General features: G+C 45.0%; 1 protein-coding gene across 15 annotated transcripts in view; it reads right to left on the reverse strand.

The window, feature by feature from the left end:
* PHF20L1 (PHD finger protein 20 like 1) overlaps nucleotides 1-26170 on the reverse strand; it is a 100295-nt gene that overhangs the window by 69375 nt on the left and 4750 nt on the right. For 3 of the 15 annotated variants that reach the window (XM_075920107.1, XM_075920104.1, XM_075920117.1), the window contains exons 1-2: nucleotides 18654-18947; nucleotides 17478-17592 (exon numbers count right to left, since the gene is read on the reverse strand). In XM_075920107.1, coding sequence (XP_075776222.1) covers nucleotides 17478-17592; nucleotides 18654-18918 — 380 coding nt within the window. In that variant the 5' untranslated portion in view covers nucleotides 18919-18947. Of the gene's footprint in view, nucleotides 1-17477; nucleotides 17593-18653; nucleotides 18952-26170 lie in introns of those variants that run through there. The other 12 variants (XM_075920111.1, XM_075920110.1, XM_075920106.1 and 9 more) reach the window with 7 other exon arrangements.

Below are 26170 nucleotides of genomic sequence, written 5' to 3' on the forward strand. Positions count from 1 at the left end.
CTCTATGCCATCATCTAAATTGTTGGTGAAGATATTGAACAGAACCGGTCCCAAAACAGACCCCTGCAGAATCCCACTTGTTATGCCCTTCCAGCATGACTGTTGATATCTGCTCTCTGAGAATGGTTATCCAGCCAGTTATGCACTTACCTTATAGTAGCCCCATCTAAGTTATATTTCCCTAGTTTATTGATAAGGTCATGTGAGACCATATCAAATGCCTTACTAAAGTCTAGATATACCACATCCACCGCTTCTCCCTTATCCACAAGAGTTGTTATCCCATCAAAGAAAACTATCAGATTGCTTTGACATGATTTTTTCTTTACAAATCCATGCTGGCTGTTACCTATCACCTTATTTTTTTCCAGATGTTTGCAGATGAATTCCTTAATTATCTGCTCCATTCTCTTTCCTGGCACAAAAGTTAAACTGACTGGTCTGTAGTTTCCTGGGTTGTTCTTATTTCCCTTTTTATAGATGGGCACTATATCTGCCCTTTTTCAGTCTTCTGGAAGCTCTTACTTAGACTATTCTCCTATAAATCATAGAGAAATTTCATTCTAATATTTCTAGTTTCTTGTTACTTGATGGCAGGTCCAATGTAATGTGTGAAGTAAGCTGTCCTATTTCAAACTACCTTTGCTAAATTATTTGAGAAGTTTTTAATCTAAATCATTTTTAATTATGACCCTAATCTCCAAAGCACCTGGCAAACCACCCTCCCCCCCCCTACACACACACACCTGGTATCATCTGCAAACTTTATAAGTATACTCTCTATGCCATCATCAAAATCACTGATAAAGATATTGAATAGAACCAAACCCTGAACTGATCCCTGATGAACACCTTTCTTATACTCTTCCAACATGACTGAGGTCCACTGAACACTACTCTCTGGGAACAGTTATCCAATCAGTTATGAACACACATTACAGTAGCTCCATCTTGGTGGTACTTCCCTAATTTGTAAATGAGAATGTCATGTGAGACTGTATCAAATGTCTTACTAAATCCTAGATATACCACATCTACCACTTTCCCCCCATCCACAAGGCTTCTTATCTGGTCAAAGAAAACCATCAGGTTAGTATGCCATGATTTGTTCTTGACAAATCCATGCCATTATTTATCACCTTATTATTTTCTAGATATTTGCAAACTAAGTCCTTAATTATTTGCTCCATTATCTTTCCTGGTACAGAAATTAAGTTGATCGGGCTGTAATTCCCTAGATAGTCTTTATATCTCTTTTTATAGATGGCTACTATATTTCTAGTCTTCTGGAATCTCTTCTGTCTTCCATGACTTTTCAAAGATAATAATTAATGCCCCAGATATCAGCTCTGTGAGTATTCTAGGATGCATTTCATCAGATACTAGTGACCTGAAGATATCTAACTTGTCTAGGTAAGTTTTAACTTGCTCTTTCCCTATTTTAACTTACGATCCTACCTGATTTTCACTGGCATTACAGGAACATCCCAACATCATAAGAACATAAGAACAGCCATACTGGGTCAGACTAAAGGTCCATCCAGCCCAGTACCCTATCTGCCAACAGTGGCCAATGCCAAGTGACCCAGAGGGAGTGAACCGAACAGGTAACCATCACGCCATCTCTCTCCTGCCATCCATCTCCAGCCTCTGACAAACAGAGGCTAGAGACACTATTCTTTACCCATCCTTCCTAATAGCCATTAATGGACCTAACCTCCATGACTTTATCTAGCTCTTTTTAAAAACCTGTTATAGTCCTAGCCTTCACAACCTCCTCAGGCAAGGAGTTCCAGAGGTTGACTGTGTGGTATATGAAGAACTTCCTTTTATTTGTTTCAAACCTGCTGCCTATTAATTTCATTTGGAGGCCCCTAGTTCTTATATTATGGGAACAAGTAAATAACTTTTCCTTATTGACACCAATATTTAAAAAGGGCTCTAGAGGCAATCCTGGCAATTATAGACCGGTAAGTCTAACTTCAGTACCGGGAAAATTAGTCGAAACAATAATAAAGAATAAAATTGTGAAGCATGTAGAAAAACATAATTTGTTGAACAAAAGTCAACATGGTTTCTGTAAAGGGCAATCCTGTCTTCTAATCTGTTAGAGTTCTTTGAAGGGGTTAACAAACATGCGGACAAGGGGGATCCAGTAGATATAGTATACTTGGATTTTCAGAAAGCCTTTGACAAGGTCCCTCACCAAAGGCTCTTGTGTAAATTACATGGCCATGGGATAAGAGGGAAGGTCCTTTCTTGGATTGAGAACTAGTTAAAAGACAGGAAACAAAGGGTAGCAATAAATGGTAAATTTTCAGATTGGAGTGGGGTAACTAGTGGCGTACCCCAAGGGTCAGTCCTGGGACCAATCCTTTTCAACTTATTCATAAATGATCTGGAGAAAGGGGTAAGCAGTGAGGTAGTAAAGTTTGCAGATGCTACCAAACTGTTTAGGATAGTCAAGACAGAAGCAGACTGTGAGGGACTCCAAGAAGATCTCACCAAACTGAGTGATTGGGCAACAAAATGGCAAATGAAATTTAATGTGGATAAGTGTAAAGTAATGCACATCGGGGAAAAATAACCACAACTATACGTACAGTATGATGGGGGCTAAATTGGCTACGACAAATCAGGAAAGAGATCTTGGAGTTATTGTGGACAGTTCTCTGAAAACTTCCACACAGAGTGCAGCGACGGTCAAAAAGGCAAATAGGATGCTAGGAATTATTAGGAAAGGGATAGAAAATAAGACCCAGAATATCTTACTGCCCCTGTATAAAACTATGGTACGCCCACGTCTTGAATAATGTGTACAGATGTGGTCTCCTCACCTCAAAAAAGGTATTTTGGCCTTGGAAAGGGTTCAGAAAAGGGCAACTAAAATGATTAGGGGTTTGGAACGGGTCCCATATGAGGAGAGGTTAAAGCGACTGGGATTTTTCAGTTTAGAAAAGAGGAGACCGAGGGGGGATATGATAGTGGTCTATAAAACCATGAGTGGTGTGGAGAGGGTGGATAAAGAAAAGTTATTTATTAGTTCCCTAAATAGAATCATAGAATCATAGAATAATAGGACTGGAAGGGACCTCAAGAGGTCATCGAGTCCAGCCCCCCGCCCTCAAGGCAGGACCACGCTCCGTCTACACCATCCCTGACAGATGTCTATCTAACCTGTTCTTAAATATCTCCAGAGAGGGAGATTCCACCACCTCCCTTGGCAATTTATTCCAATATTTGACCACCCTGACAGTTAGGAATTTTTTCCTAATGTCCAATCTAAACCTCCCCTGCTGCACTTTAAGCCCATTACTCCTTGTCCTGTCCTCAGAAACCAAGAGGAACAAATTTTCTCCTTCCTCCTTGTGACACCCTTTTAGATATTTGAAAACCGCTATCATGTCCCCCCATAATCTTCTTTTTTCCAAACTAAACAAGCCCAGTTCATGAAGCCTGGCTTCATAGGTCATGTTCTCTAAACCTTTAATCATTCTTGTCGCTCTTTTCTGTACCCTTTCCAATTTCTCCACATCTTTCTTGAAATGTGGCGCCCAGAACTGGACACAGTACTCCAGCTGAGGCCTAACTAGTGCAGAGTAGAGTGGCAGAATGACTTCACGAGTTTTGCTTACAACACACCTGTTGATACAACCTAGAATTATATTTGCTTTTTTTGCAACAGCATCACACTGTTGACTCATATTCAACTTGTGGTCCACTATGACCCCTAGATCCCTTTCCGCCATGCTCCTTCCTAGACAGTCGCTTCCCATCTTGTATGTATGGAACTGATTGTTCCTTCCTAAGTGGAGCACTTTGCATTTCTCTTTATTAAACCTCATCCTGTTTACCTCTGACCATTTCTCTAACTTTCTAAGGTCATTTTGAATTATGTCCCTATCCTCCAAAGAAGTTGCAACCCCACCCAGTTTGGTATCATCTGCAAACTTAATAAGCGTACTCTCTATCCCAATATCTACATCATTGATGAAGATATTGAACAGTACGGGTCCCAAAACAGACCCTTGAGGAACTCCACTTGTTATCCCTTTCCAGCAGGATTTAGCACCGTTAACAACAACGCTCTGACTATGGTTATCCAGCCAATTATGCACCCACCTTATCGTGGCCCTATCTAAGTTATATTTGCCTAGTTTATCAATAAGAATATCATGCGAGACCGTATCAAATGCCTTACTAAAGTCTAGGTATATGACATCCACCGCTTCTCCCTTATCCACAAGGCTCGTTATCTTATCAAAGAAAGCTATCAGATTAGTTTGGCATGACTTGTTCTTCATAAACCCATGCTGGCTATTCCCTATCACTTTATTACCTTCCAAGTGTTTGCATATGATTTCCTTAATTACCTGCTCCATTATCTTCCCTGGGACAGACGTTAAACTGACCAGTCTGTAGTTTCCTGGGTTGTTCTTATTCCCCTTTTTATAGATGGGTACAATATTTGCCCTTTTCCAGTCTTCTGGAATCTCCCGTCTGCCATGATTTTTCAAAGATCATAGCTAAAGGCTCAGATACCTCCTCTATCAGCTCCTTGAGTATCCTGGGATGCATTTCATCAGGACCTGGTGACTTGCTGACATCTAACTTTCCTAAGTGATTTTTAACTTGTTCTTTCTGTAGCCTATCTTCTAAACTTACCCTCTCTCTGCTTGTATTCACTACGTTAGGCACTCTTCCAGACTTCTCGGTGAAGACCGAAACAAAGAAGTCATTGAGCATCTCTGCCATTTCCAAGTTTCCTGTTACTGCTTCTCCCTCCTCACTGAGCAGTGGGCCTACCCTGTCCTTGGTCTTCCTCTTGCTTTTAATGTATTTATAAAAGGTCTTCTTGTTTCCCTTTATGCCTGTAGCTAGTTTGATCTCATTTTGTGCCTTTGCCTTTCTAATCTTGCCCCTGCATTCCCGGGTTGCTTGCTTATATTCATCCTTTGTTAGTTGTCCTAGTTTCCATTTTTTATATGACTCCTTTTTTATTTTGAGATCATGCAAGATCTCCTTGTTAAGCCAAGCTGGTCTTTTGCCATATTTTCTATCTTTCCTACACAGCGGAATTGTTTGCTTTTGGGCCCTTAACAACGTCCCTTTGAAATACTTCCAACTCTCCTCAGTTGTTTTTCCCTTCAGTCTTCCTTCCCATGGGACCTTACCTACAAGTTCTCTGAGCTTATCAAAATCTGCCTTCCTGAAATCCATTACCTCAATTGTGCTGGTCTCCCTTCTACCTTTCCTTAGATCATGAACTCTATTATTTTGTGATCACTGTCCCCTATACTAGAGGACACCAAATGAAATTAATGGGTAGCAGGTTTAAAACTAATAAAAGAAAGTTCTTCTTCACACAGCGTGTAGTCAACCTGTGGAACTCCTTGCCAGAGGAGGCTGTGAAGGCTAGGACTATAATAGAGTTTAAAGAGAAGCTGGATAATTTCATGGAGGTTAGATCCATAAAAGGCTATTAGCCAGGGGATAAAATGGTGTCGTTGGCCTCTGTTTGTCAGAGGCTGAAGAGGGATGTCAGGAGACCAATCGCTTGATCATTGTCTTCGATCCACCGTCTCTGGGGCACCTGGTGCTGACCACTGTCGGTAGACAGGATATTGGGCTAGATGGACCTTTGGTCTGACCCAGTACGGCCATTCTTATGTTCCTTATTTACTTTCTTCATACCACTCATTATTTTACATACCTCTATCATATCCCCCCTTAGTCTCCTCTTTTCTAAGCTGAAAAGTCCTAGTCTTTTTAATCTTTCTTCATATGGGACCTGTTCCAAACCCCTAATCATTTTAGTTGCTCTTTTCTGAACTTTTTCTAATGCCAGCACACTTTTTTGAGATCCATCCACACACACTCCAGAGTCCCTTCCTATCTTAGATTACAGCATTCTGAGTTATTACATATTTGACATGGGGGCAGCTTACTGTAACAACCAGAAACATTAAGAATGGTTTAACTAATATGGCACCACCAATAAAATGGTGACCTCAGAACACAAATCTCACCAGATGCCCGGCTTTGGATTCCATGAGAAAGCCCCAAATTAAAGAACCCAGATGTCAACTTCTAATACCCAAGCCCAAGCAGCGGGAATCCCTATAGCTAACTCATATTCTTCCCAAGACTGGACACCTAGGTAAGGTGAAAACCCAAGACAGACTGTTGACCTGATTCTTCTGTCCTGGGATATATAAAGAGATAGCTAATTTATTTTCGTCGTGTTCCATTTGCAAAAAAGTAACCTCAAAGGGTTATGGATAGATCTCTCTTATGCTGCTTTTGAAAGGATAGAGATTGATATAATAGGCCCAGCCACTTTTGGTACTTGTGATCAATGCCATTTGATATCCAGAGGCAGTTCCTCCATGGAACACCTCTGACTCCACCACAGCGTGATAGCTACTCCAAGTCTTTTCCCAGGTTACCCTTTTATTGGAAGTCATCACAGATCACGGGACAAATTTCACCTCCCAGGTGCTCCAACAAGTTTGGGCACCACTGAAAGTATGACCACTCCAGACCCCAATCTATCATCTCCAGATGGATGGCCTAGTGGAGCAATTCAGTAAGATCCTCAAGATTATGTTAAAGATTTATGGGACTAGAGACCAAAGACCGGCACCAGCTGCTCTCCTCTTTTGTATTCAGTGTGACAGATATCACAAACTTCAACAGGATTCTACCCTTTCAAGTTTCATGATGGGAAACAGCCTTCAGGAATGTTAAACTTGATTAGAGAATCTTGGAAAGAAAACTCCACCCACTTTACCACTGTCTTCCAATGTCTCATTAAAATGAGGGAAAAGTTTAAGGGTCACTGGTTCAAACTAACCTCTCTCAGGCCTAACAGTCCCTGATGTGACAATATAGTGATGATGCGAGAGCCAGAAGATGGGAGTGCCCCTATTCCTCCCCAGCAACTTCCTGGCCAAATGACAAGCCCCAAATCATGTGCTCCACTGAGTAGAACCATTTCATTAGAAAATGTATTGTCCAGACCAGAGAAAACAAGAGCCATTTTATAGTTGCAAATCTGTTAAATTCCTACAAGGTATAGGAAGGCCCCTTTATTCACCTGAAGCAGGGAGAAGAGGATTTGGGGCCTCATCTCCCAAAACTGGCCAAAAGTGGGATTGAGGTGGCGCCACCTGGAGAAGGGGCTACTTAATAAGCAGAAAAAACAAACACCCTCCCAAAGGCTTACATAATAGCGGTCTTCCCCCTTAATGGAACAAATTTCCTTGATGACTAACCACATCTGCATAGGCATATCAAAGCCCAGAAGGCATAAAACCTGACAGTTCAGGATGTACAGGAACTGTTAATATTGAGAGTTGCATAGATTACAGCCACTTTACAAAGGCTGACGGACCAAGTGTTATGGCCCCACCTTCATTATGCCCAAGTCTTCTGAGATTTTGTGGTGCTCTAAAGTCAGGACAAGCTTGGGGAGGAATAGTTCAGTGGTTTGAACATTGGCCTGCTAAACCCAGGGTTGTGAGCTCAAGCCTTGAGGGGGCCATTTAGGGATCTGGGGCAAATCTGTCAGGGAAGGTACTTGGTCCAGCTGTGAGGCCAGGAGACTGGACTCAATGACCTCTCAAGGTCCCTTCCAGCTCTGTGAGATAGGTATATAAGCCCACTCACCTTCAGAGCCTAGCAGCTGTCCTTCAAGCCCTGACTAAAGTGCTCCAAATCATGAGATGCCTGTGTAACATGTTCAGACTTAATTTTATTTGAAATCAAAAGGGCTATAGAACTATCAGGCAGTAAAGAATCATAGGAATGCAGACTTCCTTTCAATAACTGAAAAAGACTGGACACTTGGCAGCAAGAGTCCCAAAATGCCCATGCAAAAGGTGAGGGGTAAGTATGCAAAGGTGCAAGGGAAACCATTTATCTTGGGTCAGAGGAGTGCAATTAGCTGATTAGCCTCTCCTGCTACACATGAGAAGAGAACTGGTACTTAAGCAGAAGTTTATTACAAAGACAAGTGATAGAAATGTAGCCGTGTTAGTCTGGGGTAGCTGAAGCAAAATGCAGGACAATGTAGCACTTTAAAGTGCTACATTGTCCTGCATTTTGTTACAAAGACAAGAGTAGGAAATGGAGGAGGTGGGAGAGAATGACTGCAACATACTCTAGAAACCTAAGGAGCAAAGGCTATGCTCCCAATGGACTGCTACTGAAGCAACAACAGAGAGGAATTGTTCCAGAAATCAAATGGACAGAAGGGAGACCAGGTGAAGTGTTTTGTTACTGAGGCTCTGGGGTAACAGCCACAAAGTTTTAGGTTGCTGGTGCGAGGGAGAGATTTGGAGAAGTGCTTGACCTGCACAGATTTTGAGGGAAGAGTCTATGAGGTTTTGATTTGTTTTGTTAGGAAGGCTTAAAAATAAAACACACCCTGCTGAAAATTGTTCCCTGGATTCTGTGGGAGAGCTCAGCCAGAACTAACCTAGGGAGTGAAGGTTATTCAGCAAGAGTAAAACCTGGCTCAATAGGAGGTGGGATCTATAAGATCAATCCCAAACCTTTACAAACACACAGTGCTATTTTCCATTAAACTATATTTCTCAAGAACAAATTTGTAGGCAGGCCAGAGTGAGTTACAATACAAGAAAAAATTATTAAATCCAAATCTTTAAAGATGGGACTGTATGAATCCACTGTGCCATAGTGTCTATTAAATGATTGGCTGCCAAATTCAATGAAGAATAACTTTGAATGGATCCAGCAAACAAGATCAAAGATATTAATATGATTGAATATACTATTTAAGACTATATGCCTGAAGTCTACAAACTAAGGATGTTAAATTGCAGTTTATCTAACTGATCGTATAGTCAATAACATTTGTATTGACTACACAACTAATATACGGAGATATGCCTATCTCACAGAACTGGAAGGGACCTTGAGAGGTCATGAAATCCAGTCCTCTGCCCTCACAGGAGGACCAAGAACCATCCCTGATGGATTTGTCCCAGATCCCTAAAAGACCCCCTCAAGGACTGAACTCACAACCCCGGGTTTAGCTGGCCAATGCTCAAACCACTGAGCTATCCCTCCCCACACTATGCAGAGCCACAGAGAGGGTAACTCCAGGAGCTGGCTCGAGCCAGAACTGAGCCAAGTTCCAGTTCATGCCAGCTCTGGGAGCCAGCCACCCTGCAGCTCTGCATTTTAAAATGCAGAGATGCACTGTACCGAACCAGCACAAGCCAGGACTGCTCGGTCCCAGCTTATACTGAGTCCTGCAGCCCCTGTTCACAGCTGCCAGTCCTATTCACTGTGAACAGGGGCTGCTTGGCAGCAGCAGCCCCTCTCCATGGGGAAGCCCCACTCCCTGCTGGGACCCCACAAACAGGGGCTGCCGCTAGAGCAGCCTCCTCTATCCCAACCCTGCTGCAGCAAAGTGGGAGGCAGGCAGCACCGCAAAGACAGTACTGGGGCAAAAGGGCTTTTAAGAGGCAGCAAGGAGGGAGGGGAGCGAGGAGTCGATACTCCAGCCAACTATTCACTTGCATCCCTACTACAAACAGTAACATTTTAGACCCTAGATCTTCAAGCTTGGGATTCTTTGAACAGTGGTTGTTAGTAAGTAAAGTAGCATGCCAAAATGCACCACTGCAAAGCAGGAAAAGCGTTGCCTTTGCAATCTGTTAAAAAAAATTGAGCATACAGAAGTGTTACCATTGCAACCACTTTTTTCTCTTGATTGGATAGCTCACTTCTTAATATCTCAATATGGTTCCCAGGTCCAAAAGTTACTGTGAAACCTTACAGTAGTTCCCTCTGTTGGTTTTCAAGCAATTAACATTCTACCAAGAGCTGTGCTGAAAAGTTTTGATGATTCACAGAACATATCTACTATATATTTTAGAAACATCGCCTGTCTGCATGTTCATCCATCCATCTTTGAGTCCATCTGTTCAAGAACTCCACCTAAATGGTGAGAGCTAGGACGACCACATTTGATATGCAGCTTCCTCTTATAACAACTTAAAACCAGGCAAAGGTTTGGTTATGCCAGGAAAAGGGGATGTGCCTGGAATTTGATTTTTTCTTAAAATGGAAAGGGAGGAGTCTGATAGGAGGAACAGTTACACTGCAGAATGACCACAGGGGGGCAGCACGAGGCCAGAGATGAGGCAGCTATAATCGCAGAGGGCTGGGGTGGAGAAACGGACAGATATCTACTATTTATTTCAGAGAGTTTGTGTGGGAGACTGGGGCACATGAACCCCTCCTCCAGCTTTACCTACTGTAGTTGCAGCAGCCATGGACAACCCTGTCTCACCTGTTCCCAAACTGCTGTGGTGAGAAAGGGCTGGGGTAGTCCTCTCTCTCTGGGGCAGTCTGCATGATAAAACCCTCACCCCCTGCTCCACCACAGAACAATGATTTAAATGAAGAAAAACAATACTATTTGAGTTAAGGACCTGAGCAACGTCAGGTAAATCTTCTCATTGTCAATAAGATCCATGTTAGCTTCCATTTCATTTAAAAGCATTAATAATAAAAATAACATGAAGAAATTTCTTCAAACCCAACACTGCAAATAAGTGTTCTAGAGTATTAAATTGAAGTTAAAAAAACACATTTGTGATTATCTTGGCTATATCTTGATGTTCAATGACAGAAGTGTTGTAACAACTTCCATCTGACTAAATATTTATTTTTAAATTAATCAGATTGAGTTTGAAACAGATTTACCAAAAAGTTCTACCGCAGCACAAATGGAAAAGACATCATAATAAGAAAAAAGAAGTTCTGAAACGATCAACAAACATTTTCTTTAAGTTTTTGCATGAAAACAATCTATTTGTGTTTGGTAACACATGATAATGTTTTTGTTTTTGAATGACAAATATATTTGGTAGCTTTCACTACTTAACTCAACAGGTTGCAAACTTAGCAAGTACTGGAAACAGCATTCACTAATCCTAAAATGGCTCACATGACATTATGATTAAAAAACTAAAACTATATAAAATTGACATGGCACCCATTAAATGGATTAAAAACTGGCTACCGGATGGAACTCAAAATATAATTGTAAATGGGGAATCTTCACTGAGTGGGTGTATTTTCTACTGGGATGGGGTTCCAAAGGGATTGGTTCTGAGCGCTACACTATTTATAATTTTTATCAATCTGGAGGAAAAAGTATTCACTGATAAAGTTTGCAGACAGTACAAATAGGGGAGTGGTAAATAGCGAAGAGGACAGGCCACTGATACAGAGCAATCTGGATTGCTTGAGCAACTGGGTTGAGGCGAGCAAAAATTTTTTTTAATATGGCTAAATGTGTACATCTAGGAACAAAGAATGTAGGCCATTCTTACAGGATGGGGGACCCCTTCCTTGGAAGCAGTGTCTGAAAAACACTTGGGGGATGATAATGTCATCAGCTCAACATCACTCCAGTAGGCCAATGTGGCCAAAAGAACGAATGCAATCCTTGCATGTCTGAACAGGAAAATCTTGAGTAGGACTAGAAAGATTATTTTGCTTCTCTATTTGGCACTGGTCTGACAACCTCTGGAACACTGTGTCGAGTACTGGTTCCCCCAATGCAAGAAGTTAGAAGGGCAGTCTACCTGAGGGCCAGCCACACTTACAATGGCAGTAAGTGATAATACACCAGTTCAGCAAGGCTCACAATACTGGTCTCCCTCAAGCAACCAAAACTTTCCCCACAATATGGCCCCCGAAGTCCCAGACTTTCAAGGGACCACCACTACTGCCCTCCTACGAAGGATCAGCAACATATCACCTTGGGCAACTCAGGCATATAAAATGGAAATGCCCCGTGATGAAATGCACTGTCTGACCAAGCATGAGAGAATAGAAACCAACCAATAGAATTGACCCCAATGCCGTCCAGGATCCAAATAAAAATAGGCCAAACATGGGGAAGGGGCATGGACAAATTCTATTTCAACAGGACTTAGTCTCACCCAAAGCCATGGATCCAGAGTGATCAGTCCAGATATCTGACCCTGGCCAGTGAGCCTTGTATGCAACAGCAAGCCACCTTCAGACTCTCCTGGGAAGAGAATCTGTTCCCTCCAACCTAGGGATGTAAGCGACTAGTTGACTATCCAATAAGCATCTGTAACCTTGATGACAGATTCTGTGACTTTCCAGAACCTCCAACTTCAGCAGTTCAGGTTAGGGATGTGAACAGGTAACCCATTAACCTTACCAGGAGATGCTTACCAGTTACCCAGGAGCAACAGGCAAAGGGCTGCTTCAACCCCATGGGGAGTCGGGATTTGGCTGCCCACGCACAGGGCAGAAGCCATCACACTGTCCCCTATCTCTTGTGCATGGGGCTGGCGGCTCCTGCTGCCAGCCCTCCCCACACCCAATGCACAGGCGGTCGGCGGCAGCAGCAGCAGTCAGGAGCCCCACATGCAGGGGAAAGGGCTGGAAGCACCTCCCACCCCCACCCCTCATGCACGGCTGCTTCCCCACTCTCCCCCTGAGCGGGAGAGCCAGCAGAAGCAGCTGGTTTAAAACTTTAGACTTCTACTGTGTGAGGAGATAAAAATCAGCACAGGGTCTAGGCCCTTCAGTCAGTTCTATTCACAAAAGATAGCAGTCTTCTATAACAGGTGCACACTGACAAGCTTTTTCTGCCTGGCATCTACTGCCTAGACCAACTGACCCTTTTCTGTGTTTCCTTCACTACCCACTTTTCCTGAATTTGTATTCTGTCATTATTATTTGTATTATCATAACACACACAAGATCTAGTAATGCACCAGGATTCCCCCGTGATGGGCTCCGTACAAACACAGAAAACAGGTAGTCTCTGTCCAAGGAACATTCAATCTTAGTACGAGATGAGATATGATACAGACAGACAGGAGAGAGAGAGATCAGGCATTAGCAAATTGTTCATGGGAGAAATAACGAGTCCACAGGATCATAAAAAAAGAACAGAAAGGAAGAGGAAGTCACATTAATTTTATAGCACCCATTTCTAAGCCACGTCCCCTATGCCAAAAAGCTTTCTGTTTAAGGCCTGATCCCGTAAACATTTAATACCTACAAATTCAGGTCCTGAATGGACACTGTAAAATACAAAAGCAGAACCAAAGGAGGACTTTTTAAAAACCTCAAACCCAATGTGCACTTAACTTTTTAAGCATTCAATTTATACACTCATTCCTTTATTTAAATCAATTTACCTATCTGTTTTGTTCTTAATATTTCAATTATTAAACCTTCCCAGACTGTTTAATTACTTGTTACCAAATACTCAAGTGGACTTTGGATACAGTTGAATTTACAACCAATTTAGTTGAGTTTAAAACAGAACAAAATGTGAGAATGTAGCTTGTTCAGAAAACTGCCTTGTGTCACAACTTTATCATGAAGAAAAGGTACTCAGTTACATAGAAACTACTGTAGCTATGGCTACAAAATGGTGAAACCATACAAACAATACCCATGTTTAAATATGCTCACTGACTTCCTTGTCCATAGTGGATAAAGCTTCCCCCAAGAGTCCCAAGTTGACTGTCAATCACCTAAGCATATCACAGTTGTAAAACAGTAATTGTTCATTACAATCATGGAAACATAACTCAGTAGACAAGGCCTACAATACTTCATGAAATTAATGGCCTTATCCAACAAAACAAAGAACATTTCATGAGATGAGCTGTAAATAATCCATTCTGACTGATAAAAACTTAAGATCTGACATAGAAACCCTCAAAAGCAGGTGGAGAAACTTTCCTAGAAATTTCAATTTTTTAAATTAAAATTTACACCTACTATTATTAGGCAGCTCACAAACATTAGATTATCCTGGTAAATGTTGGAAAAGGTTGATTCCACTGTACACACATTGCCCAATGAAAATATATACATAAGCAAAGAAAAATGTTCCTTGAGAACTTAATCTCACCCAGTGTCCGAAATACACCCCATAATTTCCAGCAAATATGAAAATGTTTAAAAACCAACATTGGTATCACCCTAAATTTTAAAAAAGCCCACTTGTAGTTAAAGTTGGATCAATTTAAAAACAGATGTAAGGCTAAAAACATATTTATAAATTCAAAGGATGCTAAATCTATTTTGAGCAACTGAGTGATGATAAAACAGAACAATTTTAATTGAACCCTAATCTGACATGGTTTTTTGCACCTCAAGAAAAGTTGTTAGACCTAAATGCAGCAGAAACAGGATTTGTGTAAATTGTATAATTTTTTTCGAGTATGTTCAATTTCTCTATATATAACAGAAATGGATGCATTTTAGTTGGAAAACAGGCACATTTGAAAGGGCCCCTATAGTGACAGCTGAGCAAATTAGGTGGAACCCATATAGACAATTAAAATAAACTATATCTTAGGGTGGGTCAGTCTTCTCAGAAGGACAAATTGTCTATAACATGCTCCCTGGTTATTGATAAAAAAATATTTTTCTTCAAACGAAAGAACATGCTTCTTCCATTTCCACTATTTTAGATGCACATTTTTAATATTGTCAAGTTTGGGTTCTCTTGGCCAGGCCACACGCACATAGCCGAGATCTACCGCAGCAACCTCACCACGTCACATGGACAGCAACAAGGCTTATCTACCAATAAAATGGAGCTTGTCAGAATCCAGCACTCAACACCATATATGGGCATCACACCGCACCCATAGCACACCCATGCCACTCCCAGAGCACAAAATACCAAATATGGTAATAGGAAAGCATCAATAACATAAAAACCCCTGAGCCTTAAGCTGGGGAGGACTCCCGAATGCTGGAAGACAGAATCTGAGTCTGGCTTAGGACTGATCACCTGGAGGCCACCTCCCACCCACCGAATACAAAAAGGGCTGTATGAATCTCGAGCATGCTCCGATTCCTTGTATGTCTTTGTGCTGTTGTCGTTGCTGGGTTTGTAAGTATTTAATTTACCCTCACTGTTTGTTAAGTGGTTTAAAAGAGACAGGTTAGAAAATATATCGCTCAGTTGCAACTTTTACCTTTGTCATTTGTCAGCGTTCAGTGTGTTTAAATAGTTTTTGAAATGTGTATATATTTAACTTAGCTGTAACTTAGGTAAAATTTTAAAAATTGTTGTGGTTCAATTGTTCTGTAGCAAATATTGTGTAATTGCTCTTTTAAGTTGTTCAGTTTAATAAATCATTCCATCTTTGATAAAACTTGTAGTCTTGCCATCATTCGGTATTTTTCACTGGGTATTTGGCCTTAAGCCTCTGGGACTCCCGCTATTTTACCGAACCGAGAACCAACAAATATTAACTCCTGTTCCTCTGTGTAGCGTTGTTATAAAAATTTTACACTTATTTATATAAACTAAGCCAACAGGGGATCATGGCGGGGGATGGGTGGGTGACAAAGCAGGGCAGTCTCTTTTCAGAGCCACATGTCCCAGGAGCCACGCAGCTCGCAAGCTCCTGCAACCCCAGGACTCACAGGGGCAGGTTGAAGCATGGGGGAGGCCGCATGCCTCGTGGCTCCCATGGAGCATGGGGAAAGGAGAGGCCACACGGCTGAGGGTGGAGGGAGGGGCTGCAGGACGCAAAGTGATGCAGGACGTCACTCTGTCATCTCACAGGAAAAGCCTTTTTAAAGTATAGTAAGATTTGTTACTTTCACAATCTCAACCTTTTTTACAATATGGCATTGAATGTGGTTCAAAGATCAGTTCTATTTCTTTTTGACACAGTGAAAATTTCTAAGAAAAGGATTTGTTTGAACAAAGTACTGCTGGTAAAATGTGCCAATTTGACAGCCCTGGAAATGTAAACCCTCTTTGTCTATAGAGTAAATACTACATGAGTATCTATATAATTTAGCCTGTGGAACTCAATGGCATTTAGCAAGGATGGGGAATCCTTTCAGGGTCAGGGGCCACTAATGCACAGAAAAATCAGTCGGGGGCAGCACACACGAAAGAAGCAAAAAAATCCTCATTGACACGGCCCTTGACTAAGAAGGAGAATGACACTCCCCATATTCCCCTTGCACACCAGGGCCTAGGAAGGCCCAGGCTAGTAGATTTTGAATGCTCCAGCTCCATGGGAGGCAGCAGGAGGGGGGAGGCTGGAGTGCTAGCTTGGGCTCCCCAATGCTGGGGATTGGGGGGAGGAGTCCCAAGCCTCGGAGGCCAGATCCAGGCAAGCCAGGGGCAGCATCCGGCCCCAGGCTCTCCACCCCAGGATCCATTATTATTGAGAGCAACAAGATTAGACACTTTCTATCAGAAAGAATGAAAATGTGAAAGGGATACTGATCTACATGACTGATAGCATCCCCCACTTATTAACTGATAGATGTGAAGAATAAACATCTTCTGAAGCTGTGAGCAATAACCAATGTTGGAGACAGAAGACAAGACAAGACAGACTATAGGTCTGATCCATTATAGCAACATTTCCTTCAAACTGATTACTGAGACCGTACTTCCAAACCAGGTTGCATTACTAAAATTGGATTGTCTGATTTTACTCCAAGTAAACAGTTACTGGAAGACTAAACCCTAATCTACACTACAGAATTACTTTGGTATGACTGCATTGCTCAGGGAGTGTGAATAATCCACATCCCTGAGCAACATCATTATACCAACCTAAGCACTGGTGTAGCTACCACTGTCAATGAGAACTTCTCCAGCGGATATAATAATTCACCTCTGCAAGAAGCAGTGATTAAGCCAACAGGAGAAAATCTCTCCCACTAGCTTAGAGCATCATCATAATAGCACTAAAGTAATCGATACAGCATTTTAAATAAGTGTTAAACAGTGTCCATATTAGTGTTGCTGACTTGCCCTTCCAATCTATCTTACTTCAAATCCTAGCTCTAACACAATTGGTGTGTGACCTGGCCAAGTCACAAGATTGGTGCTTCCATTTCCCCGCTCCCACGCGCACTGTTAAACGTACTTACCTTACAATAAGAATTAATTGTAATGCGTGGAAACTTTTATTAATGAATACTATATCAAGTTCTCAAATTTGTGAAATCTCCTTACACCTTAAAACAAAACTGGATCCTTGAGTTATTACTTCAGTTACACAAGAATACACTTAACCATCTAGCATGTGACTCTGTATGCCAGAGTATTCTGAATAAGTTTTTCATTTAATATCATAGTTAACAAATATTTTAGCAGACAGACTGTTATAATAAACACATACCAGTGCCAAAGAGAATAATCTAACATCTGGAAATGCCAGATTAAAATATTAGTTTCTTTCATGACTTTCAATTTAATGTTTGGCGAGATGATTTCCTAACATTCTATAATCACTTCAGTTGATGTTTTAAAAATAAGACTATTCACCAAATTAGTATATGGACTGAATTAAGATATGTTATTTTTTAATACAAACCCCCAAAAAATGAAGCTTCAGATGGCTCATGGTATTTTTGCCTAATTAAGCATCGTATGTCTTCCTTACCATTTTTGTAAGTAGTCCAGTGCTTCCAAACGAGCACCAATCTCGAACGTGATCCCTGGACGACTTGGAGGCTTTTTACTCATCCTGGTAACTTCTATTTCCTTTATCCCCCTATCTTTGGAGAAAAATGTTTTTATATTACAAAGCAGAAAGCACTGTTGTTTAAAAGTACAATTAGCATTCCAAAAGTATATATTTTACCCACACGAAGAGAGATCTATAATAAATAATAGCACTTATCACTGGAAGATCTAATAATGCACTAAAATTGGAAATGTTTAGATCGTTGTGCTTATTTCCCCCCTCCCCCACACACACCCACAAACAAGTACACCATCAATCTGCAATCGTTTACTTTAAAAAAGAAATGAAAATTTGCTCTAATAATATATTTGGCCATAATTCATGATCAGTTCTAGTAATTTCATAATCACACTTCCCTAAGTTCCCCCTGCCCAGTTACTGCATGAAAAGTCATACAATCAAGAGGGGAAAGGGACAGTCTATACAGAGGAAAGAATGACCACTACAGAAGCGTACTAAGCAACCACAATAAAAAGGCAATACATAAAAAATATTGATTTCCCTACAATCTCTATAAAAAAATATTGCATTGTATGTGCTTCCAGGGTAGCTAAGAACATTTCATCCAAAAGCACAAGTTATTTTAATTTGACAAGGTAAGATCTTCCTCCCAAGGGCTTAGGCTGGTCTGTTTTGTGAGTAACATCCAAGCCCTGTTCTGGTCCGTGTGCGAGGTGGGAGGGAGAGTCTCAAGAGGGGGGCCACTCTCTTTATGTGGACTGAGGGAGGAATGCGAGGGAAGCCACCAGCCCTGCTCTGTTGTGTCTGGGTGGTGGGAGGGTGAGGAAGATCGCCCAGCCCTGGGCCCCTAGGACTGTCTGGGCTGGCGGGGGGGACACAGGGGAGGCCCAAGCCCTGGACCGCTCCATGTCTCTGGGGAGGAGAAGGGGAGCCCGGAGTCCCTGGCGGAGGCGGGGAGGAGCCCCCAGGCATCAGCCACTTGGGGGGCAAGGGGAGGTTTGAAATCGCAGGCCCGGTGGAGGAAGCCTCCGCGCAGGGGCAGGGGGGCGGGGCGCACCCGGGGCCCCGGGGGGGGGGGGGGGAAGAGAGGCCCGGGGCCGGCTCGAGCCCCCTGCACCCCGCTCTGCTTACCGCCTTCTCCGCCTCCCACGGCAGCCGCTGGGCCTGGCGCCCGATCCCGGCCCGGCGCCCGAGCCGCAAGCCCAGCCGGCTCCGCAGGCCGCGGCGCCTCCCGCTCCGACCGGGCCCGGGGGGTGAGCAGCTCGCTGCGGGGTGCGCCTCCCTCACAGCCCCATCGTCGCCCTCTCCCAGCGCCGCGCCCCGCCCCTCGCGCCCCAGCGCCCAGCCGATGCGTCACCTCCCTGCGACCAGCCGAGTCGGAGCCGGGCGCCTCCATCGGACCCCTCACGTGACCGGGGAGCTGCCGCGCCGCGTGACATCCGCTTTGCGGCGGGGGGGCGGAGCACCGGAAGTGGAATCCTGGGAAGGGAGGGGGCGGGTTTGGTGTTTGGGAGGGAGTTATGGGAATAAGAGGGGTGGGCGGGGCAGGGGTGTAATGCGGCTGTGGGGGGTGCTGGGAACGGGGAGGGCAGGGGTGTCATGCGGCTGTGGGGGGTGCTGGGAATGGGGAGGGCGGGGGTGTCGTGCGGCTGTGGGGGTGCTGGGAATGGGGAGGGCAGGGGTGTCGTGCGGCTGTGGGGGGTGCTGGGAACGGGGAGGGCAGGGGTGTCGTGCGGCAGGGGGGGTGCTGGGAACGGGGAGGGCAGCGGTGTCGTGCGGCTGTGGGGGGTGCTGGGAACGGGGAGGGCAGGGGTGTCGTGCGGCTGTGGGGGGTGCTGGGAACGGGGAGGGCAGGGGTGTCGTGCGGCTGTGGGGGGTGCTGGGAACGGGGAGGGCAGGGGTGTCGTGCGGCTGTGGGGGGTGCTGGGAACGGGGAGGGCAGGGGTGTCGTGCGGCTGTGGGGGGTGCTGGGAACGGGGAGGGCAGCGGTGTCGTGCGGCTGTGGGGGGTGCTGGGAATGGGGAGGGCAGGGGTGTCGTGCGGCTGTGGGGGGTGCTGGGAATGGGGAGGGCAGGGGTGTCGTGCGGCTGTGGGGGGTGCTGGGAACGGGGAGGGCAGCGGTGTCGTGCGGCTGTGGGGGGTGCTGGGAACGGGGAGGGCAGCGGTGTCGTGCGGCTGGGGGGGGTGCTGGGAACGGGGAGGGCAGGGGTGTCGTGCGGCTGGGGGGGGTGCTGGGAACGGGGAGGGCAGGGGTGTCGTGCGGCTGTGGGGGGTGCTGGGAACGGGGAGGGCAGGGGTGTAGTGCGGCTGCGGGGGGTGCTGGGAACGGGGAGGGCAGGGGTGTCGTGCGGCTGTGGGGGGTGCTGGGAACGGGGAGGGCAGGGGTGTCGTGCGGCTGCGGGGGGTGCTGGGAACGGGGAGGGCAGCGGTGTCGTGCGGCTGTGGGGGGTGCTGGGAACGGGGAGGGCAGCGGTGTCGTGCGGCTGTGGGGGGTGCTGGGAACGGGGAGGGCAGCGGTGTCGTGCGGCTGTGGGGGGTGCTGGGAACGGGGAGGGCAGCGGTGTCGTGCGGCTGTGGGGGGTTCTGGGAACGGGGAGGGCAGGGGTGTCGTGCGGCTGTGGGGGGTGCTGGGAACGGGGAGGGCAGGGGTGTCGTGCGGCTGTGGGGGGTGCTGGGAACGGGGAGGGCAGGGGTGTCGTGCGGCTGGGGGGGGTGCTGGGAACGGGGAGGGCAGCGGTGTCGTGCGGCTGGGGGGGGTGCTGGGAACGGGGAGGGCAGCGGTGTCGTGCGGCTGCGGGGGGTGCTGGGAATGGGGAGGGCGGGGGTGTCGTGCGGCTGTGGGGGGTGCTGGGAACGGGGAGGGCGGGGGTGTCGTGCGGAAGTTGGGGGTGCTGGGAATGGGGAGGGCAGGGGTGTCGTGCGGCAGTGGGGGTTCTGGGTCAGTGCTGTGGGGAGGGGGTGGTTTGGAGTATAAATTAATGGGGGATGAGGTAAGTGTTATGGTGAGAAGTGTGTGGGGTATAAGTGGTAAGGGGATGAGGGTCATTATTTTGGAGGTGGAAAAAGATTGAGGTATGTTAGGGGATGAGGGCTTGTGTTATGGGGTGGGACTCATACAGTTACCTACATGCATCCAGCTCCCATCCAGAACACACCACGCGATCCATCGTCTATAGCCAAGCCCTTCGATACAACCGCATCTGCTCTAATCCCACTGACAGAGACCAGAAGCTGCAGGATCTCTACCAAGCATTTATAAATCTCAACTACCCACCCAGAGAAATAAAAAAGCAAATTGAAAGAGCCAGACGAATACCTAGAAACCATCTACTTCAAGACAGACCCAAGAAAACCAACAATAGAACACCACTTGTCATCACCTACAACCCCCAACTTAAACCTGTCCAACACATTATCAATAAACTACAGCCTATATTGGAACAGGATACCATACTCAAAGAGGCTCTGGGAGACAGACCCATAGTCTCCTATAGACAACCACCTAACCTCAAGATGATTCTTACCAACCACCACAGGACATACCACACTAATACCAACCCTGGTATCTTCCCTTGCAACAAACCCCGTTGCCAGCTTTGTCCACATATTCATTCTGCTGATACCATTATTGGACCTAACCAAGTGAGTTATAAGATCAAGAACACATATTCCTGCGCATCCAGAAATATAATCTATGCTATCATGTGCCGAAAGTGTCCGTCTGCTATGTACATTGGACAAACATCTCAGACACTTCGCCAAAGGATTAATGCCCACAAAACAGATATCAGACAAGATCACAAAGAGAAAACAGTTTCTTGCCATTTTAACCAGAAAGGACAATCTCTCTGACTTGACCACCTGCATTCTGCTACAAAGACCTTTTACATCTGCACTTGAAAGGGAATCCTCTGAACTGTCATTCATGTTAAAATTCGACACTTGCCAACAAGGACTTAACAAACATTTGAACTATCTCACCCATTACCAAGACAGTTTCCCCAATTATCACCTCTAATACCATTAACTCACAAACATCCCACTCTCCCCACCTCTAATATCATCAATTCACAGACACCTTCCTTCCTCTCCCCCCCCCCCCCCCGCATCCTCCTCCTGTTCTGCAATGTGATTTGTCCTTTTCATATTTGTTCATTTTTTTTAATTGTATCCTTTGGTATATATGGTTGTGACTACTTTCTTCCACTATTTGATCTGAGGAAGTGGGTCTGGCCCACGAAAGCTCATCATCTAATAAACCATCTTGTTAGTCTTTAAAGTGCTACATTGTCCTGCATTTTGCTTCAACTACCCCAGACTAACACGGCTACATTTCTATCACTATAATTAGAGGGGTGAGAGTTAGTTGGTGAGGCGGTAGGAAGAGGTAAGGGCTGGAATGAGGAGGGTTGTGGTGTAAGACTGCAATGTCTGTGGGGTTATGATGCAATGAGAAGAGAAAGGGATGGGGATAAGTTTATGGTTTAATATTGGTAGGGGATGGGGATAAGTTTATGGTTTAATATTGGTAGACAATAAAGGGTTGAATTTGTTTCCTGGCTCATGGTAAATTTTTATAGCGGGTTTATAGTGGTGGATGACAGTTAGTAATCCATGGAGTTTTCTGGATGCTGAAGCCATATGAAGAAAAGATGTAAGAGCTTCTGAGTGCTGCTGTCATCTCCTTGGAAATAGCAGCAGGAGAAAGCATAATGTTTTTCATGCGACACTTTCATTAAGATTTTCACAAAGCATGGGCTAAGGCAGTGGTTCTCAAACTTTTTGGCCTGTGGCCCATCTGGCTCAATGCAAACCTTTCTGAGGACCACCAGTTGCTAATAGAAACTCACCATTAATTACATAATTATGCCTGTTTTGCTAGTGCTGCAGCTAGGGAGAATGGTTTAATTTAACTGGTAGGAAAGGAAGTACTACTTTAAATTATTAAACAGATTAAGCACTTTAACTTTCTCATGTTAGTTTATCAAATGTCTTTTTAAATAAAGTTAAATATTATGTCCAACAGAAAAGGTTTCAATATTATCTTTATTTATGGTGTGTGGGAGGAACCTTTTCTTATGCTAGGGGGCCACCCACCCATAGAAAAATCAGTTCGGGGGGCACACAAATGAGAAATAAAAGATCCCCAATCCTCACAGATGTGGTTTCCATCGGAGAAACCTCACTTCTCTGGTATTCCAGACCTGTGGTGGAGAGAGCTCAGGGAGGACTGAGGTCCAATACCTCAGGCCAAATTTACTCTTCTGGGCTATGTCTACACTCGCGGCTTCTTGCGCAAGTATAGCCATTCTTGCGCAGGAATCTTCAGAGTGTCCACACTGCCTGCCGGCTTTTGCGCAAGGAAATTTACAGTACGGCGTGGTAAGAGGGCTTCCTACGCAAGAGCTATGCTCTTTTTTTTAAAAAAAAAAGGGTTAAGCCCTCTTGCGCAGGAGCTCTTGTGCGAGAGGGCAGTGTGGACGCTCAGCAGGGATTTCTTGCGCAAGAAACCCCTATGGCTAAAATGGCCATCAGAGTTTTCTTGCGAAAGAGACCGTCCACACAGCTCACGCATGGCAGTGTGGACGTTTTCTTGTGCAAGAATTCTTGCACAAGAACCCTTGCGCAAGAAGCCACCAGTGTAGACATAGCCCCTGGTGTTCCAGGGTTAGTGATTTTATGGAGCTGGGTCCAGTAGGGAGACTCAGGCTATGTCTACGCTCACGGCTTCTTGTGGCAGAAATATGCAAATGAGGCTAAGTGGAATATTGCCGAGCCTCATTTGCATACCTAATGAGATGCCATTTTGCAGAAAAGGCTCTTACGCCAGATGGAGCTGTCTACACTGCCCCTTCTTGCGCAAGAAAACCCCTCTTGCGCAATGCCGTTTTTCCTGAAAATAATCAGTGTAATGGCATTGCACAAGAGAGGTTTTCTTGTGCAAGGGGCAGTGTAGACAGCTCCTTCTGGTGCAAGAACCTCTTCTGCAAAAATGGTGGCTCATTAGGTATGCAAATGAGGCTCGGTGATATTCCACGCTTAGCCTCATTTGCATATTTTGACTGCAAGGAACTGCGACTGTAGACATAGCCCCGGGGTCCCCTCCTCCTACAGGAAGCTGGTGCTCCAAACTTGCTGGGCGGTGCAGTGCAAGTCTGGAGCAACAGCACTGGCTCCCTGCAGGGGGGAGAGGGAAGCAGGAATGTGGAGTTGAGCTTGAGCTGTGGACCACCTGGAAGGCAGCTGCTGACGGCTAGTGGTCCGTGGGCCGCAGTCTGAGACCCACTGGGCTAAGGGTTGTCAACAAAGTTTTTTGATAGCCTCAGTGTGTGGCCCAGGAGTGGCAGAGCCTTTCCAAAAGTGGGAGGCCAGGAAACCCCACCCCTTCTGTGGCTTCACCTTGCCCCTTCTGCCCAACGTGCGGCCTTTCTACTCCAAGTTCTGCCCCGGCCAAATTGGCTAAAGTGATCCTGCCTGGATAGAAGAGAGAATCTCAAGTAGCAGTAGAGAGTTTATTTTACCTCCCTATCTGGTTTGGGTGTGACCACTGCTGGAATACTGTATCAAGTTCTGGTGTCCACAATTCAGGAAGAATGATAAATAGAAGGGGGTTCAGAGAAGAGCCATGAGAATGAATGAAGGATTGGCAAACCAAATCTGCCTTACAATGGCAGAGTCAAGGAACTCAAATTATTTAGCTTACCAAGAAAAATGTTGAGGTGGTTTAACTACAGTCTGTAAGTGCTTACATGAGGAACAAATATTTGATAATGGAGGGCTCTTCAGCAGATGTAAGCATCACAAGATGCAACAGCTCGAAGTAGAAGTCAGAAAAATGCAGATTAGAAATAAGGATCCGACCCTAACAACAAGTGGGAACTACTGAAACAACTGGCGAAGGCTTTGGTAGATTTTCTGCACCTTTACATGAAAAAGATTGGATGTTTTTCTAAAAGACAAGTTTTAGTTCATCCAGGAATTTGGGTAAGTCCCATAGACTGTGTTACGTAGAGGTCAGACCAGATGATGACAGTAGTCCCTTATAACATACTAGAAGATTTACCTGGCGTTGCTCAGGTCCTTCACAGCAGGGGCAGAGGTCTGGGGCGTGGGGGTTGCAAGAGTCAGAGCAGGAATGGGAGGGTCAGGGCAGGAAGGTGGGAGGTGCAGGGGGGCTCAGAGGAGGAAAAGGAGGCTTCTCCCCGGGTGTCTGGTGATGAGGGCCATGCAGCCCATCCACTGATACTCCCCACTGCAGGCCCAGAGTGGGAGGGAGCCATGCAGGCCACCCACCGGCTTTTCCCTAGGGTTTACTCAGAGTGGGGAGCCACACCTTCTACCCAGGCCAGCCCAGGATGGGGAGGCGGACTGCATGGCCCATCCACCGTCTTCTCCCTAGGGCCAGAATGGGGACGGGAGGGACTGCACAGGCCACACACTGACTTCTCCCTGGGATTGGCTGGGGGTAGTGGAGGCCACACAAGATGCCCAATGGCTTTTCCTGAAAAGCAACAGGGCTCCCTAGGACCATTAAAGTGGTCTAAAGCAAGAGCACGTGAATAGAAGAATAAAACAAGAAAAGCCTTTCATTTGACAACTTATGAATGAAGAAATCCAAATGCAATCCGGATGAATCAGGTACATTAATTCTAGAGCTACAAAATGGAATATTAAAAACACTGTACTAGCCACTATTACCCCTTAGTCTCCCTACCTGACAGAGTACTTAATTAAAATAAGCTCAACCACCCTTACAGTGAAAGAGAAATTATAACATCTGCAAAAATTTCAGACACTGCATTTTGTTTTAACTCAGGAATATATCTGAACTACGTGGCTTTAAACCAGAATTAGAACATAAGAATGGCCATACTGGGTCAGATCAAAGGTCCATCTAGCCCAACATCCTGTCTGCCAACAATGGCCAATACCAGATGCTCCAGAGGGAGGGAACACAACAAGTAATCATCATGTGATCCCTCTCCAGTCATCCATTTCCAGCCAAACAGAGGCTAGGGACACCGTTCCTACCCATCTTGGCTAATCACCATTGATGGAGAACCCTGCTAAAGTCTAGCTCTTTTTTGAACCCTGCTAAAGTCCTAGTCTTTACCACATCCTCTGGCAAGGAGTTTCTCAGGTTGTCTGTGCGGTGAGATTTTTTGAAGGTCTTAACTATCTTGAACAGTTTGGTATCATCTGCAAATTTTGCCACCTCACTCTTTACCCCTTTCTCTAGATCATTTATAAATACGTTGAATAGGAGCGGTCCCAGGACAGACTCTTTGGGGACTCTATTAGTTACCTCTCTCCACTCTGAAAACTTACCATTTATTCCTACCCTTTGTTTCCTGTCTTTTAATTAGTTATCAATCCATGAAAGGACTTTCCCTCTTATCCCATGACAACTTACTTTACTTAGTAGCCTTTGGTGAGGGACCTAGTCAAAGGCTTTCTGGAAATCTAAGCACACTATATGCACGGGATGCCCCATGTCCACGTTTGTTGATCCCCCTCAAAGAACTCTAGTAAATAAGTAAGGTTGTCTAAGTGCTTCCAAATCAAGCCATGGAATTGTTCAACTATGTAACTGAGATGAAAAATATTTCTCAACAATGTAACTACAGTCTGTTTTTTTTTATACCAAG

The sequence above is a fragment of the Pelodiscus sinensis genome, chromosome 2, assembly GCF_049634645.1.
Source record: "Pelodiscus sinensis isolate JC-2024 chromosome 2, ASM4963464v1, whole genome shotgun sequence".
NCBI classification, from domain to species: Eukaryota; Metazoa; Chordata; order Testudines; family Trionychidae; genus Pelodiscus; species Pelodiscus sinensis.